Source organism: Aspergillus homomorphus (assembly GCF_003184865.1).
Source record: "Aspergillus homomorphus CBS 101889 unplaced genomic scaffold BO97scaffold_29, whole genome shotgun sequence".
In the NCBI taxonomy this organism is placed as follows: domain Eukaryota; kingdom Fungi; phylum Ascomycota; class Eurotiomycetes; order Eurotiales; family Aspergillaceae; genus Aspergillus; species Aspergillus homomorphus.
Window position 1 is genome coordinate 1 of NW_020291915.1, and position 16126 is coordinate 16126.

At 52.2% G+C, this 16126-nt stretch overlaps 5 protein-coding genes across 5 annotated transcripts; 3 read left to right on the forward strand and 2 right to left on the reverse strand.

Annotated features, from left to right (window-relative positions):
* Nucleotides 1-214: 214 nt before the first annotated feature.
* Nucleotides 215-691, reverse strand: BO97DRAFT_124955 (uncharacterized protein). Its single transcript, XM_025689996.1, has 2 exons — nucleotides 667-691; nucleotides 215-610 (listed from the first exon to the last, which is right to left on the reverse strand). The coding sequence occupies exon 2, from the start codon at nucleotides 519-521 to the stop codon at nucleotides 261-263; it is 261 nt and encodes an 86-aa protein (XP_025549549.1). The 5' UTR covers nucleotides 522-610; nucleotides 667-691; the 3' UTR covers nucleotides 215-260.
* Nucleotides 666-1463, forward strand: BO97DRAFT_124935 (uncharacterized protein). Its single transcript, XM_025689995.1, has 3 exons — nucleotides 666-999; nucleotides 1058-1248; nucleotides 1361-1463. Exons 1-2 carry the CDS (start codon nucleotides 806-808, stop codon nucleotides 1188-1190), a joined length of 327 nt encoding a protein of 108 aa, XP_025549550.1. The 5' UTR covers nucleotides 666-805; the 3' UTR covers nucleotides 1191-1248; nucleotides 1361-1463.
* Nucleotides 1464-2194: 731 nt separating this feature from the next.
* On the forward strand, nucleotides 2195-4729 carry BO97DRAFT_394085 (putative RNA export mediator Gle1). The gene is made up of 3 exons (XM_025693960.1): nucleotides 2195-2369; nucleotides 2443-3479; nucleotides 3540-4729. Exons 2-3 carry the CDS (start codon nucleotides 2676-2678, stop codon nucleotides 4308-4310), a joined length of 1575 nt encoding a protein of 524 aa, XP_025549551.1. The 5' UTR covers nucleotides 2195-2369; nucleotides 2443-2675; the 3' UTR covers nucleotides 4311-4729.
* Nucleotides 4730-5124: 395 nt separating this feature from the next.
* BO97DRAFT_406895 (F-box protein) lies at nucleotides 5125-7408 on the forward strand. The gene has a single exon (XM_025695525.1). The coding sequence runs from the start codon at nucleotides 5373-5375 to the stop codon at nucleotides 7065-7067; it is 1695 nt and encodes a 564-aa protein (XP_025549552.1). The 5' UTR covers nucleotides 5125-5372; the 3' UTR covers nucleotides 7068-7408.
* Nucleotides 7409-7760: 352 nt separating this feature from the next.
* On the reverse strand, nucleotides 7761-14828 carry BO97DRAFT_479226 (putative myosin class II heavy chain (MHC); the record flags this gene model as incomplete). The annotated part of the gene is made up of 2 exons (XM_025700675.1): nucleotides 7761-14733; nucleotides 14810-14828. The coding sequence occupies 2 exons, from the start codon at nucleotides 14826-14828 to the stop codon at nucleotides 8147-8149; spliced, it is 6606 nt and encodes a 2201-aa protein (XP_025549553.1). The 3' UTR covers nucleotides 7761-8146.
* Nucleotides 14829-16126: the final 1298 nt, after the last annotated feature.

Consider the following 16126-nt stretch of genomic DNA (forward strand, 5'->3'; position numbering starts at 1 on the left):
GGGGGGGGGGCAACCCGAGTGTATCGTGCACCACACTGCTGTAGAGCTGACGTCTTTTCTGGCGACAAGGAGGCAAATTGCACAAGAACGGTCTTGTTGTTCCGAACTTGAAGTTCTCAGATCCACCTCAGCAAAATCGACGAGCACACGGCGAGGTGGTTCTATCTGACAGAGAGAGAATGACAGATAAGCCAAGGCGATCAATGATACCACTAGAGGCACGGGTGGATAACCTGAAGGAATGATCAGGACAGGCCAGACTAAAGAGGGAGAGAGGGGTGGGGGAGAAAGGAGGGAGGGGGGGAAAAGTTGATCAGAGGAAGAAGATTAGAAGAGGGAAATAAAAAAAAAGAAGACAAAGTACTAAGTAGTGAAAAGAAGATTGGGGGGAGTGGGGGAGGGGGAGGAGGAGGAGGTGTAGATGAAGAAAAGAGAAGGGTGAGGAGAAAGAGAGCGAAGGAAGATCCGTTTAGTGTCGCTATTAGTACGAATAATAGCAGGCAGCATGCGACCAGCAGCATGTAATCATAACCTGATCAAGTTGCAGACCCTGTAAGGATCCCACAACCAATCCCGAAACAAAAAGTGAATCGGAGTCACATCAGGATTACTATTGCAAAGTCAATATGTAAGAAGATCTCATGTTCCAAAGGAAAACGGCCTCACCCGAGTCCAGAGGTATAATCCATGATGTCGCAACAATGCTAGATAGATGTGGGGAGGAGGATCCATAAATCACTAGTTGGATAGACATTCTGAAAAAATTTTGTTGAGATGAACTCATTTGCTCAGGGTCGATGAGAATATGTACAGTATTTCACTTGACCGTCTCCTACGAAGTAGCTCCGACATGCCTGTGAAGCCACAGCAGCATCCGATCAGTGATGGGCTTAACTTGTCACTAAACCAAAGTTACCATACTTGGAGCTCGACAGGGTCCGGTTCCATCACAGCTCTAGTTCTCGGCCTGTCACTTCCTTGCCACTCCAGTACTACTAAGTAAGTAATGTACGACTACATTATCTCTACCAGAACCCTTGATCTAATGGGTGCTCAGGAGCGACATCCATCCCGTACCGCAGGGATTTGATTTCTGTCACACAGCATCATCATCATCATCATCATCATCATCATCATCACTGAGTTCTCACTTTTCGGAGGTGATCCACTACGTGAATAGCGGCGCCTAATCCAGACTTGGGAACCTATGGGAACTTGGGGATAGGGGATTTAGTGCGCGGTATGGCGGTAAGCTAGACTAGGTTTTTCACCACAATCCGTCTCTCTCTTTCCCAGTAGTCAAGTCTAGTCTCAAGTCACCAGGTCACGGTCACTAACTAAGACCTATCTTAACTTTTAGGCACATCAAGAATAGGGCTACCTGCATCTAGCATGTGGGAGTTGCTTGGTGAACCCCGGATAGTATACTTTAACCACGTCTCGGTTCGCATGCTGCATGGATAGTAAGACAATAGCATGATGACGAGAGCCAGCTGAGCATAACTGGGTTACCAGCTCGTCTGGAATTGGGGTCCGTCCTCCCTTGGCCATCCTTGAGCGGACATCCTCCACATTGATGTTGGTTGGTGTTCTTGGGTGTCTTACTCAGTAGGTGTGAAGTATTTAGCGGTATCGATACGCTGCTCCGCGATGAATCAACGGGTCCAATGGTGAGCAGGTTGGAGGTCCACAAAGCGAAACAGGCGGGGCTCTGGACAAGTCCATGCCCATGAGGTGCTCACTGGGTGTGAGAGACAGATTAAATGGAGGCGTTGGCGTGTCCACCCTGACTGACTGGAAGGAGGAAGTCAGAAGCGAGTCATATCGGAGGCAACAGACTTTTACAAGTCTCTTGCTTCCCATCTGACCTGAAAGGATTAGTTGTGATCTAAATGCAGATCCTTATCGTTCAATTCATGATAATGAGGATGCGGCCGGGGATGAAGACTGTGTTTGCTTCCGAATTTCCGACCGAGGATTGAATGGATTGGGGTGAGCGAGCCAGTGGGCGGCAACGATCCATGTCTAGCCAGGCGGTCTGGTGCAGTAGCAGCCGCCTCCCGTCGACCCATCTAAACGGGGTGGGTGGTTTTGCTTTGTTTGCCGGGTTTGCATTCCTTTCAATCCCCGGCGGAAATCATCATGACTCAGCGCCGGAGCTCTGTTCTTCCCGCAAAACGTTCCGAAGTCAAGAGGCTCGTAGTACCCACTGCAGCCATTGCACCGGCAACCTCCATTCCTTTGTTTGCTTCTTCTCTGGCTGTTTATGCCGAGATTTCGCTCACTACAGACGTCAATTGACTGGACGGAAGGCTTCGAAAAAGCTTGAATCCGCATACTTGGGTGAAAAACGTCCTCTGCCAGCGGTAGTAAGTCGAACTATTCGGTATTGAACCTCGGCGCGAGATATCTTGCTAATGGTCAATTTTCTGTCATGCTTAGGCCCAGAACCCTCAAGAGTGTCCGGTGTCTCTATACTCGCCCTATACGCTCCTTTACCAATTCTCACATTGACGCTGTGGTAATATCACCTAAACTCGTCATCCCGAGTTGGGAAGCCCATCTGGTCGACCTAGTTTCTGAGACGGAGGTCACTTGCTGCTCTCAAGCTCCCCTTCGAAGCACCACCGCTCTCACGGACGACCGTACCGAATATTGACTCGTAAAGCCACAAAATGGGACGGCTGAGTTATCCCTCCCAAGCGGACAGCCCTTCACGGCAGCTCCTTCTTGACCTCACGCGCGACCTCGAACAACTCAAGATCCACAATAATGAGCTCAAAAAAGTCAAAGCTTACGAACGTCGTTCCTTCTACGAGAATCTCGACCGCTTGGATAGCGAACGCGAAGCCCAACACAATGCGGCCCTTGACAAAGTAGCTCAATTGCATGAACAGGTGTTGGAAGAAGCCGAAGAAACATTACGTGCACATCAGAGAGCAGTGGAAGAGGAGATTCGCCGGAAGCAGGAGGAAGCCCGAAGAGAGGCGGAACGCCAAGAGAGGGAGAGACTAGAAAAGTTACGACGGGAACAAGAGGAGGCCGCACGGCGAGAAGCCGAGCGCAAGGCTGCCGAGGAAGCTCGGAAGAAGGCAGAGGAAGAGGCAGAGCGGCAGAAGCGAGCGGCTCAAGAAGAACAGGAGCGCAAGGAACGGGAACGACGCGCGGAAGAGGAGCGCAAGAAGCAAGAAGAGGCAAGGAAAGCGGAGCAAGAGGCCGCAGACCGCCGGGCAGCAGATGCACAGAAGGCCCAAGCAGAAAGGCAACGGCGGGTCGGCGGAGGCCGCTTAACTGAAGATGAGGCCAAAGTTCACGCCCGCTACGTCGAACTCCACCAGCACCTGAAGAAATTCCGCCAATACCTCAAAGACGAAAGCAAGACGAATGCGATCGTGAAACAAAATATGGGCGATATCCGGCGATCCATTAAGAAGTGCATTGGACAGCTTCGTGGAACCAAAGGAGCAAACAAAGCACAGGTACTTATCTACTCCCTACCGTTCAAGGATAACAAGCTGACCATATTGTTTTCTGTTCAGATTCAGGAAATCCGGGCCACGCTCGAGAAGGCATCTGCCATCGCCGAGCCATCGGTGGATATTCGCCAATTCTTCGCCTTCCCTCCGGAGAGCATCGCCAATTCCGACGATAACAAAGTTCCCGCTCTCCTAGTTTACGCTCTCAACATCTTTTCCAAGGCCCTGATTTCTGGACTCCTTCAAGAAGCTGGTATCAATATCGGACATGCGGAGCCGATCGGCATTGTGGCCGCACAGATCTTTTCACTAGATGCTTTCGTCTATAAGGGCCACCACATGATTGACATTCTATTGGCTAAATATCGGGTCTGCTGCCCAGCGCTGTGGGGATTTTGCGGCGACGAGAAGACCGAAGGTGGCCGGCGTGCCGTGGGTTGGCAGCGGGATGGGCCGGACGGGCCTTGGATTGGCGAGCAGAACCATGCAGAACGGATGACTGCCCTCGGCGCCGGATATGCTGCCTTGACTTTGCGCAACTTCGGGAAAACGACGCGCAGAAACCCATTCCCCAACACTATGTTCTGGCAATCTATGCACAAGATCTTGTCCATCCCCGCCGATGAGATCCAGGATACTCATATTACCCTTCTGACTGCCATGCTCAAGACATCTGCCGAGCGAGTCGTCGGTTTCTTTGGACATATTGGATTAGCCATGATGCGGTTAGCGATCGTCGACCTTCCCAAAAATCTTCCTCGACAGAGTATGGCTGTCCATCAGTTGAAATTACTCAAGGATCTCTACCAGAGAGAGAAGAATATCATCATCTGAGCGGCAGACAACTCAGGGACTTTTACAATTATCTACGATCTTCTTGGGGAATTGTAGGTTACACAACCGGAGCCGTCAGTATCATTCGGCCCTTGATGTTGTGCACGCTCCCTGCAGAAAGTGGCAGCTCTTCATCGAGTCTCGACCGAAATAAATCCGGGCCTCCGCCGTGATCGACCATGCCGGATTGCAGCTCAAACTATCCCGCACGCGCGCCTCTGGAACAGGCAGCGCAGGGCTTCCAGGGTATACTGGCATCAATTATACTCCAACGTACCACCATCCCGATCAGCACATACTTATCTCCGTCTGGCTGGTTGCATCGCTTTGGTATCTATCATCTTAAATTCACCAGCCTCCAGGAAGGGGCGACATTTAGCTATCTAAGGAATTCTAGCCAAAAGGTTAATTATACCGAGTGACATAATACCATTACCGGGTTTTCACAACTACATATGTTCACCGATGCAACGAAGGGGCTATCCCGGCATGTACGACAGACCAACTTTGCGGCTGTAGAAACCATCATCATCATTTTGTCACACACGACTGTTCCCAACCAATGGCCAGTGGAACTTTCTGATGGGGAATCATCCGATGGGAAGCCTTACCCATCGTGCGTTCACAGTCACGCCACTGATACCCTCAGTCCAGACCGATACCCGTCCTTCGGCCGGTTGACGTTGGCCAGAGCTTGAATCCCAGGGTCGATTGCCTGTTGTTTCCCGGTCGGCCCGTGTTGGGTGTCTTCCGAGTCGATCATCTCCGGTGGATCATCACATACTTTTTTCTCATATCGGCCATTTTTAACATCATCTTCTCTCCTCGTGCCTGATGACGCACAGACCATAGGCTACTTCACCATGTCGCACCAAAGGGGGACTGTCATCCGTAAGTGCCTTATCGGTGACTATCCCTGCCAGGTCGAACCATATGTTTTCAAATCAAGCCGGTTTTCCGAGCATTCTATATAAGGTGGTGTCTCGCCTGGCAACATGTGGAGGAATCCTCTCGAATGCGAAGATGTGACCCTCGTCAACGTTAATTTTCCCTCAGCACAAAATGGCTGCAAATCTACCAATTGAACTTATCTACTGCATTCTCGATTACCTCGATGTGGAAGACTACATCGCTGTTCGGTCAACATGTCGGAAATGGAGAATCGCAGCCTCGGCCTCGTCTATCATCCGAAACATCCTTCAGCAAGTCCCAGTTTCGCTGCCCCCACGGACGGAGCTTCTCGCCAACAAAGAGTGGAATGCCTACTTCACTCAAGTTGTTCGTCACAACTTACTGGGCTACCATACGGGCATCCAGAAGACGGAATCCAGATGTGAGCTTCCCCAGGAATGTTCCCATTGCACGATATACGACACCTCTCGCGACGGTCGGAAGCTTGTGGTTCTGAAAGGGGCACGAGCATTGTTGTATAGCCGTCCAGGTGTGCATTGTCCTTGGGAACTTGTTCGGTCCGCACCACTGTATTCCCTATGGACCTCTGTCTGCACTGCCGTACTCGGCGGAGGTATAGGAGGCCTATCACAACATGCTAAACACCACATCGCGCTCTCATCCAGCGGACACTTGCTCGCCGTCGGGCTGGACAAGACGATCCAGATCTATAGCCTCCTCGGGGACTCGGACGGCCTCTCATCGCCTGCCCAGTACACTCTGAACCAGGAGGACAGTTTCGTCAACCCGGTACCAACCAGCTACGAGGAAACGAACGGCATGATCGAGTCCCTCGAATTCGCGGATGAAGACGACACTCTGCTCCGCGTGACCATCGGCCAGGAAACCACCACCTACCAACCGACTCGCGTGCGATACCTGGGCAATCCAGCGCGCAACCAAACCCCTTCCTCCGCCTCTCTCGCATACTGGCGCGCCAACATCAGCCAAGTCTACGTCGACTCGGTCTCGATGGCAGCGACCCTGGCCGGCGGAGACGGCGGCGAGAAAGTCCTTCTCCGCGGCCTCCGCCTGCTGCCTCGGAGCCCCGGCAACGAGCACTGTCACCAACCCAGTCGCAAGTTCACGGCCCTCCTCCAAATAGGCACCAAAGCGACAAGCGGCTACTGCATCGGTGAGGTCACGACGACCCCAGCCTTCGCCCAGGGGATAACCATCACGCGCATCCTCCCAAGCAGAGACAACTACTGTCCCGAACCCGACAACACACTCCCCCAGATCACCCCTTTCACCATCCCCATCACCTCCACTTCGCCACCCAGCACAACGACATCCCCGGCCTCCAAACCCAACACAACGACCCAACAAACCAACCCCACCTTCCAAACAACAGACGCCCACCACAAAACCACGACCCTCCACTCCGCAACGACCTCAAGATGGAACACCGCCAACCTCCCCACCGCGGCCGGTACCATCAACTCCCCACTCGTGACAGTTTCCCCCGACGCAAAAGTAATGTGCATCTACGAGCCAGGCTCAGGCCATTACTCCCGTATCGCAGCAGGAGGCGCCGTCTACATCTACAGCCTCATGCACGATGACCACCCCCAACCATCCTCCTATTCCTCATGGCCCCATGACCAAACAAACCCAACGCAAAAGTATCCCCACATAAGCAAAACCACCATTCCAACATGGTCTCTCCTCCTCGACATCACAGACGAGGACATTCAAGATCTCCGCGTGGATTCTTCCCGCGGCCAAGACGAGGCCAAGGAGTGGAGATACGCGATAACAGCGATCACGACCTCCCCGAGACAAATCCTCGAGTGGCGGATCTAGAAGATTGGGCTGGGGAGGGAGGGGATGGGGAGGTTGATCTCCCATCTACCCTTCACTCTTCACGAAATCGGAGAAGCACGAAAGTTTCCTTGCTTCGAATTGAGGTTATAACAAAAGCGTGTCGACAAGGAAAAGCACAAGCAAGCGTGAAACGGACAAACTGCCAAGGCATTTCGCATGCAACAAACACACACCTACCTACATCAATGTATCCCACCACACACTTCAACTATAATATACAACCTTAATACTGTTAGTTAGTACCTAGACTGGTCAGGCTAGATAGAAGTCTACACCTCCTGGTGATAAGTTTAATGATGAATGAGGTCATTGTCTCTTAACATACATAGAGTTTAGATCTTCTACTTCGTACTTCTTGATGGATGCAACGACAGAAAACCGTCTGTGCATATCCAGATTCTTCAGCTCATCATAATGTATGTCTGTATGTGACATGAAGAAGTCGATGACGCCACTCATCCTATGGACTTTTCTGGAAGGCGTTAATCGTCGGCCAATCAAACAACCAGGACACTCAAAGCCTATCTCAATCGCAAGTCACCAAATGCAGCGCATCCATTCTCATGGAGAACAACACTACCAAAGCTACCGACTTGTACAGAAAGAAGATTCGAACTTGCCTCAATCGATAGATCTCAGATTCTGAACTCAAAATAGTGAAGCGCAAAAATAACCTGGTGTACAGTACATACATAATTGCAGCAAAGATATCAAGAATGGGTGGTTTGTGGTATCCAGTTGAGTTCGGACGCATGGAAGATAAAATAAAATGATAGAAAACACTTGGATATGGTATAATAAACGAATGATGAAAAGGAAGGTCATGAAAGGTATTCCCGCCTCGAAGGGTAAAAGAGCCAGACGGACGAGCACAAATGCAAAGCGCACGCACAGGATAAAAACACATGGATGGATATGAATGGCCAAAAGGAGAGTGAAGGATGCATCATGATATAACAAGTCAGTACGCAACGTCCGCTTGTCTAAAGCAAGAAGAGGTTTCGGAATTATCTATTAACATGAAATAGGGAGGACCCGCGAGGGAGGATATGGACAGTCTAAGACGATGTTGGAGACGTAATCTGTGGTCCGAAAGGCCCGTCGGTCGTCTCGCGCGGCGACGCAGATACTAAGCCGTCGGCCGTGCTCTCTGCATCTTCGTGGAAAGAGCTGTGAGCATAATCGGTCGGCTCGGCGTCATGATCGTAGCTCGATCGACGAAGAAGAGGCGGAGTACTGGGAAGCTCACGCATTCGGCTGGTACGCGTATTCGACTGCTTGGGCGTCGTGTTGTAGTTTCTCAAGGGTCGAGCCTCTGATGGGCGCCGTCCGTTCGCTGCCGCTGAGCTACTAGAACTGGGAGGACCCTGACGAAGATTGCTGGCCGGAGGTGTCAAAAGTCCTGAGAGGAACCCACTTGCACCTCCTTGTTTGGAGGGGGTCTGTTCAGAGCTGACGTTTTCTCTCCCCTTGCGCCAGTTGCCCCACGCTGCTGCTGCTGCAAGTGGAAGAGAGCGCGGGGATGCAGTCAGTTCCGCAAGCGAAGGAATACTCGGGAAAGCCTGTCCAGAATGCATCCTTTCTCTCTCCTGTTGCTGCATTTGCAGATTAGCTTTCAGGCGGATTGCAGCGTCGCGGACAGCATTCTGATTGAAGGATGGCTGCGACACGATGTTGATGACGTCCTGAAGATCGTCTATCCGGACACCAAGCAGCTCACGCAGCCAGGCGATTTCAGTATCCCTCTCCTTGACTTTGTTCGGTGCGTCCTTGTCGACAGTGGAGATCTCTTGCTCGAGCTCTTCGATGCGAGTTTCACGCTGCTGCAATTGATCTTGGAGCACCAAGATTGATTCTCTCAATGCCTGAGGAGAGATCTTCTCGGGAACCATAGATCCATCGAGGTACGACATCGAAGGCGTGCTGGTGTGTGCTGGCAGAGCGATGACAGGGCTCGACTTAGCAGACTGGGCCGCCTCGGCAGCAGCACGAGCAGCCTCCTGAGCGAGTTGAAGTCTCTCTTCTAGATGCTGCACACGGTCTTGAAGATGGTTCGCCTTGTCCTCGGACAGCGCCAAGCGTTCTAGCAGATGGCTTTCGCCCCGCTGTCTGTCCTCCGAAGCGTTGTGTAGAGCGCGGGCGTGGCGTTCCCGGAGGTCGTTCAGAACGCGTTCGTGGTTCCGGCGCTGTTCCTCGACGGCCAGCTCCTGGGCTTGAGCGGCCGTTGCCAGGGCATTGACCTTAGTCTCGGCTGCTTCTTCCAACAACATCTCGTAGCGTTCGCGAGCCGTGTCGTTATCGAGTCGCACATTGTCCATTTGACTCTGTAGGCGGAGAATCTGCGCTTCCAGCTCAGCCCGAACGATGTTCACCTGGCTGTTAGCGGCCTCCAGATCTGACTCCAATGAATTCCTGGTGCGCTGGATTTCGACACGACTGCTCTCGCGTGCCTCATTGAACTCGCGCTCGAACCGAGCAGCCTTGAGCTCCAGATCGTGGTTCTGAAGGCGCAAGTTTGCCACGAGCTCTTCAAGCCTTGCATTCTCCTGTTGGGATTGACCAAAGATGAATTTCAGCTTCGCCGCTTCACGCTCCTTTTCTTCAAGGCCCTCAATGTCATACTCCAACTTCTCGCGTAGCTTCGATTCTCGCCCATAAGCAGAACGCAACTCATTGCACTGGGCATTGAGTGCCTCCTCACGTCGGCGCCACGAAGATTGATCTTTGGTCACGTCTCGAATCACCGTCGCCATCTCCTCTTGGAGTTGGTCCAGCTTATTGCCCAGGTTTTGCCGAATGCTCAAACCGTCCTCGAGGCGCGTCTTGAGCTGCTCAACAATGCCACGCAGACTCTTGTTCTCCGCTCTGGCCTCCTCGAGAGCACCCTTAGACTGCTCGCTGTCCCGCTTGTAATTGTCAGCCATGACGCGGTATTCGTCAAGGGTGCCCTGAAGTGAGATGTTCTTCGACGAGAGTTCGTTAAGAGTGAAATTCAATGTTTCACGCTCACTTTCAAGCGATTCAGCCTTGTGCTGAATAGTTTCATAGTAAGGGATCTTCTCTGCTTTGAAATACAGCAGCCGAGCCTCGGCATCTTCTGCAGCATGACTATGACGAACAGCATCTTCTTCAACAACCCTAAGGAGCCGCTGGAGCTCTGCAACAGAGTCCTGGGCTTCCCTCCGGATCTTGTATTCTTGGTTCGCTCGCTCATCAGCGAGTCGAAGCATATTCTTCAGGCCTTCAACCTGGAGCATGAGACTTTCTGCAGGAACCTCATCCGTATCAGAGGGAGGCACATCGCGCTGAGATGAGACCAGCTCTTGCATCATTTCTCTAAGCTCGGAGACTGGGTCCTGCGACAATTTCTGGATGGTCAAGGCTTGTAACGCGGAGACGCTTTCCCGCAGTTGCGTAAGTTCCGAGGCAGTGACTTCATCCTTAACTTGTTGAGGTACATGGGATGCAAGTGCGTCTAAAACGACAGCCTTCAACTTGTCAAGCTTTTCTCTCTGACGCATATGGGATCTTGTACTGAAGGATTCATTTTCCTCGTATTCATCTTCCTCGTCGTCAGCATCGCTATTGTCACCGTCGGCAGATGCGCTCCAAAGTCTGGTATGAGAACCAGATGTGATGGCCATTAAAGAATTCTGAATCATCCCTAGTGCTCGCTCCAGAGGCGTCAGACGTTCGTCAATAGTCGAACCAACGAGATCATTGATCCGACGATCAAAGAACCTGCTTCGGTTGGCCAACTTCTCATCTTCTCCCGAAGAAATAACATCATCCCAGTCGCTAATGTGTTCGGTCCGGCTCAAAAGTTTACGCACTGGCGAGTGGAAGCCAGAAACTACACCCTTCGATGGAGAGGCAGAGAATTGGGATTGAGCCTCAAAGTCGAGCTTAGGAACATCCAAGGTGTGAGGAGCGGGGCCACGTCCTGGGCTTGGGCTCGGGGCCTCGCTTCTGATATCAGCTGGGACGTGGCGTTTCTCTTTGGTCACATGCATGACAGATTCAGGTAGACGGCCATTGGGCTGAGGTGTGCTTATCCGCTCAATGCCAACGTCTGAATCATCATTCAGCTGTTCCATGACAGCATTAAGCTCTTCCTCGTCTGGAGAGTCTTCGTCATCCTCCACATGAGCTGGCTCGGACAACCGCTCACGCTTTGGCGTGGTCCGGGAGTTTGCAGGATTCTCCGTGGTTTCAGTAGCGGTCAGCACATGCTGGGGAACGGAAGCTCTAAGCTCAGCGGATGACAAGTCATTATCGGCAGATTCTGGAACAGTTCGCTCTTGGTCCTTGGTGGTATTTGGCTCAATCGTCTCCTGGATTTCATGTAGCGGCTCTGGCTCCGTGTGCTTGATCTCAGCTTCGGACTCGGGCGCTGCAGCACTCTCGTTCTTCATCTCCTGGGGAATCCAAGTAGAAGCTTCGCTAATCGGAGTGTCTTTCCGTTCAGCAGACTTGTCGTCTTGGGCTGAGATGGGTTTCGGGATCGTTGCAGGGGCTCCTTCTGCCTGGGGTACGATATTCTCCTTGCCTTCCGCGGATACATGGGACGGGTGGCGCATATGAGAAGATTGAAGATTGGTCGCCTCTGCTAACGCAGCAGGCACACTAAGCTGAGCTTCAGTCTCTGAAAGCTCATCGCCACGGCGAGCACGCTTGTGACGGTCTGGACGCCCTGGTCTGCCATTATCATGTTCGCTCTCATCTTTGCTTCTCTTGTCCTCCTTGATGTCATCAGGCCGTACGATAGGGATGGCTTTGGACTTCTTCGAAGCTTTCGACGACGCCTGAGAAATGTCAACGTCGCTGAATATCTTGGGTTGGGCATTCGTTGTTTTCTCCGGTGCCGCAGAGTAGGTGCTACCACCAGGGTTGAATGCAGGAGCTGCAACGTTGAGGGAAGCTGTGGAAAACTTGAATTCACCTGACCCGGTAGTTCGTTTTGTGTTATTATTGGGGACACCGGGAGTAAAGGAGGGAGCATTTAGATCGAAACCAGTATTACTTGGCTTGAGTTCAGATTGCGAGCCAAACGTGAACACAGGATCCCCACCGGCTTGGAATTGGAAGGAGTTTTCTTGGAATGGCAGAGGCTGGGACGACGCCGCTGCAATTGGTTTGAATTCTTGAGCAGCAACGTTGAGAGATGATGTGGAAAGCTTTGAACGGTGCCCACCTACGTAAGAACCGGCACTAGGTCTGGACTGGTGCCAAGGCACATTGTTGTTATGCGGTGCGTGCCGAGGCGTGCCAGAAAGGCTCGGGTTGGTATCAATGTCTGAGCCCTCGTGAGCAACCTCTCCAGAATAGTTACCATCGTAGAATTGATGCATGTGATGAGGTAGCTGCTGGACTCCGATATTGTCTCCAAAAGCCCATCGAGACTTTAAGATTTCAGTGCCATCGAAATGACCCAGGTGTTGTCCACGACCACCGTCATCAAGTTGTTGTCGATCGAAAGACTCTTCTAAGTGATAGGTGGGGCCAAAGTTGTCCAGTCCCTTCTGGAGTGTCTCGCTCAAGTTTTGGCCGCGACTGTGACCGCGCGGCGTTGGTTGGGCAATCTCAACGGTAGAGGCATGGAAGTTATCAAGATTCTCCGTAGGCGTGCGAAGAGGGCGCAACAGATGCCCTTCAGTAACATGATCGAGTACATCATGATCGCCGTAAGTATCCTTTGGCATGCCTGTTTGGTCACCAAAGCTGGGGTCGCCAAAGCTGGGGTTACTATAGCCGGGGTGGAAAGCGCCTTGCTCATTCATAGGCGACACAGGCGACAGGATTGAATTAAGGTTAGGCAGCGTGCCAGCCATGGTTGAGGCGACACCAGGCTGTCGAGGATTGAAGAAACTTTGCGGCGTGAGAGAGCCCTGAGCTGGCGGAGTGGGTTGAAACGGCATCGTGTAGGGCGGTAACAGGTTCTGGTCTACGCCCAAGAACGGGGTCTGTAAACTGAATTGCGAGGCGGGCGAAGCCAGCGAGCCGAGGCCAGTTGCAGGATTTCCTGGCTGGTTCAGTTGCGGAGAGAAGTGATGGGACATAGACAGCGGATTGCTAGCAGCTGATGCTGTTGGAATGGGGGGTGACGAGACCAGACCAGGGAACGAGGCCATCTGGCTCATTGCAGGCGAGATAGACGGTCCGGGCTCGTCATCACCCAGGGAAACGCCCAAAGCCCGCAATTTCTCCTCCTGAAGGTTGGCGACGTACGCATCCCAATCGGCCTTATTAGGGATCCCAACCTCATACTTTCCAGACAAAAATTCTTCGTGCACCTCTCCAGGGTCTGGAAAGATTGGGCAACTTAAACCACCCAGCTCTAAATCCGTCAAGTCATTCGATGCGCAAACACTGAACCCACGGGTGTCGTATCCTTGTTCATTCAGGCTTCTCAATCGCTCTTCGACATCCTCAAAGGTCAAAAGCCGGTAGCCTGACTCCTCCGTACCTCTCCTGTCGTCGTACGGTAGCGCAATATTGCATGCTTTCCCGCGCCAAAGGATCTTCTTCCTCTGTCGTTGCACTGGAGGTTGGACGAGGCTTTGCTCCGATCCCGAGCCTGTCACGGCCTGGGAATCGAAAGATCCTTGATGACATTCCGTACTGGATGGGGCGTCTCTGATCTCGTCCACCGGGGGTGGAGGTAATGGTTTCTCGATCAACAAGGATGGCGTTTGGTGTTGCGACGGCCCGGCCGGGGTGTGTGCTTCTGTAGAATCCATGGTGATCAACGGGGGGTCCTTGTCGTAGGCGAAACCCCAGAAATCCTCCTGCCGTAACGTATCCGTTCTTTTGTGTAGATACTCCTTGTTCCTCTTGCTACCTTCTCCGCGACCAGATGCTGTCTTTCGGCTCCCGAAGTCGGCGAGTGTTGGGGTTCTAAGGAGGTCTTCGTCGCGGGTGTCTTGTTCCAGACCCAGCCAATCGTCAGAAGTGTCTTCCGCGAAGTTCTGAGCTGTGAAGAACGAGGGAGCTTCGCTTCCGGAGTCGTCACTTAGCCAATTACCACGCTCAGTTCTGGGTTGGCCTGAGAGGTACTGGTTGATCCAATCCTGGGTGAAATCCTTAATCGATTTTCCGCCTTTTCTACCGAACGGGGACCTGCTCAGCAGACGGCTATATGGGCGTCGGGTCGAGTTGTCTCGGGCAGAAGGTCGCAAAAGGTCGGGATTATTCGTTTCAGGACCGTGCTGGGCAACACTGCTCATCGAGGTGGGAGAGCTATTTCCAGAACCTCGATCCACCGCGACAGCGGACTGACTGAGTGACCAAGAAATTGTCCGAGGGCTGGGTGCAGCATACGGCGAGCCCCAGGCGGTCGTGTAGTATACACTGCTTTCCGCCCTTCGATTCTCCGGTGATGAGGTCGATGATTCCCAAGCGCCTCGATATTTGGGTAGGACGGGCAGAGAGTTCGGGGGATTCGGCGTGACACTGCGGGAGATCGACCGGCCAGGGGAACCAGCGGCCGAGAAGTTCGACGCTCCAGGCGATGTGGGAAATGAGGTCAATGGGACAGTCAAGAGTGAATCAACCCGGAGATTGAACGGCTGGGTGGATGGCGGCGGCGACGGCGGAGAAAGCGCCGAATTGGCGGAAGATGCGGACGGACCTAGATCTGTCGACACTAAAGCATTGATCGTTTAGCCTCTGACCCATATGTAGTGTGGCTACGAGAACATGAAATGACGATGGCGCGACACCGCCATTGGGGAAAATCATTTTTAGAGGAGAGAGAGGGAGAAGTGGGACGTTGGCATTGATGCAGCCAAGCTACCACTCAGAACCTGCAGGCGAGCAGACAGACAGACAGAGACAGAGACAGAAATCACACACCTTCCGTTTCGTCTCCTGCAGCAAGCAATTGCTTGCTGCTCCCCTTATTGTCCAGAATGATGGAGCATGGAAAACAAGCTCTAAGACTGACACTACCTCACAGAGAACCTGTGATCAACACAGGGGAGGGAGGATGAGTGTGGCTTTTGCGAGACCGTACCTATGGGAAGAATTGGTGTTGTTGTTTTTGTTGTTGGCGCGAGTGAATGGGAATTATCTTCAGGGGCGGTGGGTTCCGACAATAATGGAAGAACAAGCCAATACAGACATCCGAGGGAAGGGAGAGAAATGTGGGGGGACGAAGGGGGAAAGAAAGCAGACAATGGATTACAGAGAGGGTCTCAGGTATGCGAGCGATTGGAACATGGCGCATACACAAAAAGAACAGCTGGATTAGAGGTTGGGGGGGGAAAGGGAAAAAAAGATGATGAGGCGGGAGAAAAACACCGGATTGGCGTGAAGCCGGACGACGGAGAGCGATTCATTCAGATGGACTGGTGGTGGTGATTTACCTCCATCTGTACTAGTCAATAGCTTCCTCGTTCCTTGGAGGGAAACCTTCTCATCTCGGCCAGGCTTTGGGATTTCTTTCCCGCTTCTCTTTCACTGTGTTTTGAAACTCTCTTTTTTTTTTTTTTTTTTCTTATGATTTCGTTCGGCGCCAGTCATATGAAGAACACAGCGAACGGAAATTCCTGCAGCTCTTGATAAGGCTGTAGGGGGAACCTGCAGTGAATTCCATCCAGTCTTTCATACGGTTGTAACAACTGTGAAGGTGGTAAAAAGTGGTAAGGTACGGTAACCCCGATGATGAGCAGAAGTTCTTTTAGTGGTGGCCTTCTGTCTTGTTCTGGTTTAGTGGTTCTCCTTAGCATTGAATAGCAGTTGGCCAACACATCCATCCATCCTCCATCATGGTGTTTGACCGCCATTGACGTGGAGGACCTCAAGGAGATAATTCCCTCACTCACTATTCCCTCAGTAAGGATGTCTACAGCATTTTATCCTGGATGGCTGGACATCTCTCATACTGGCCTGCCTCCAGTATGCAACTACTGTCTCAGCATAGTGCCATAGAGACCCGCATACTTGCGCGATCAACAGCGACCGATAATGCCGTCCTTGAGGTAGTTAATGTGCACTATTCGATGTGTTGGCTCTTCCCAACCTTCCAGGCTTCCAGC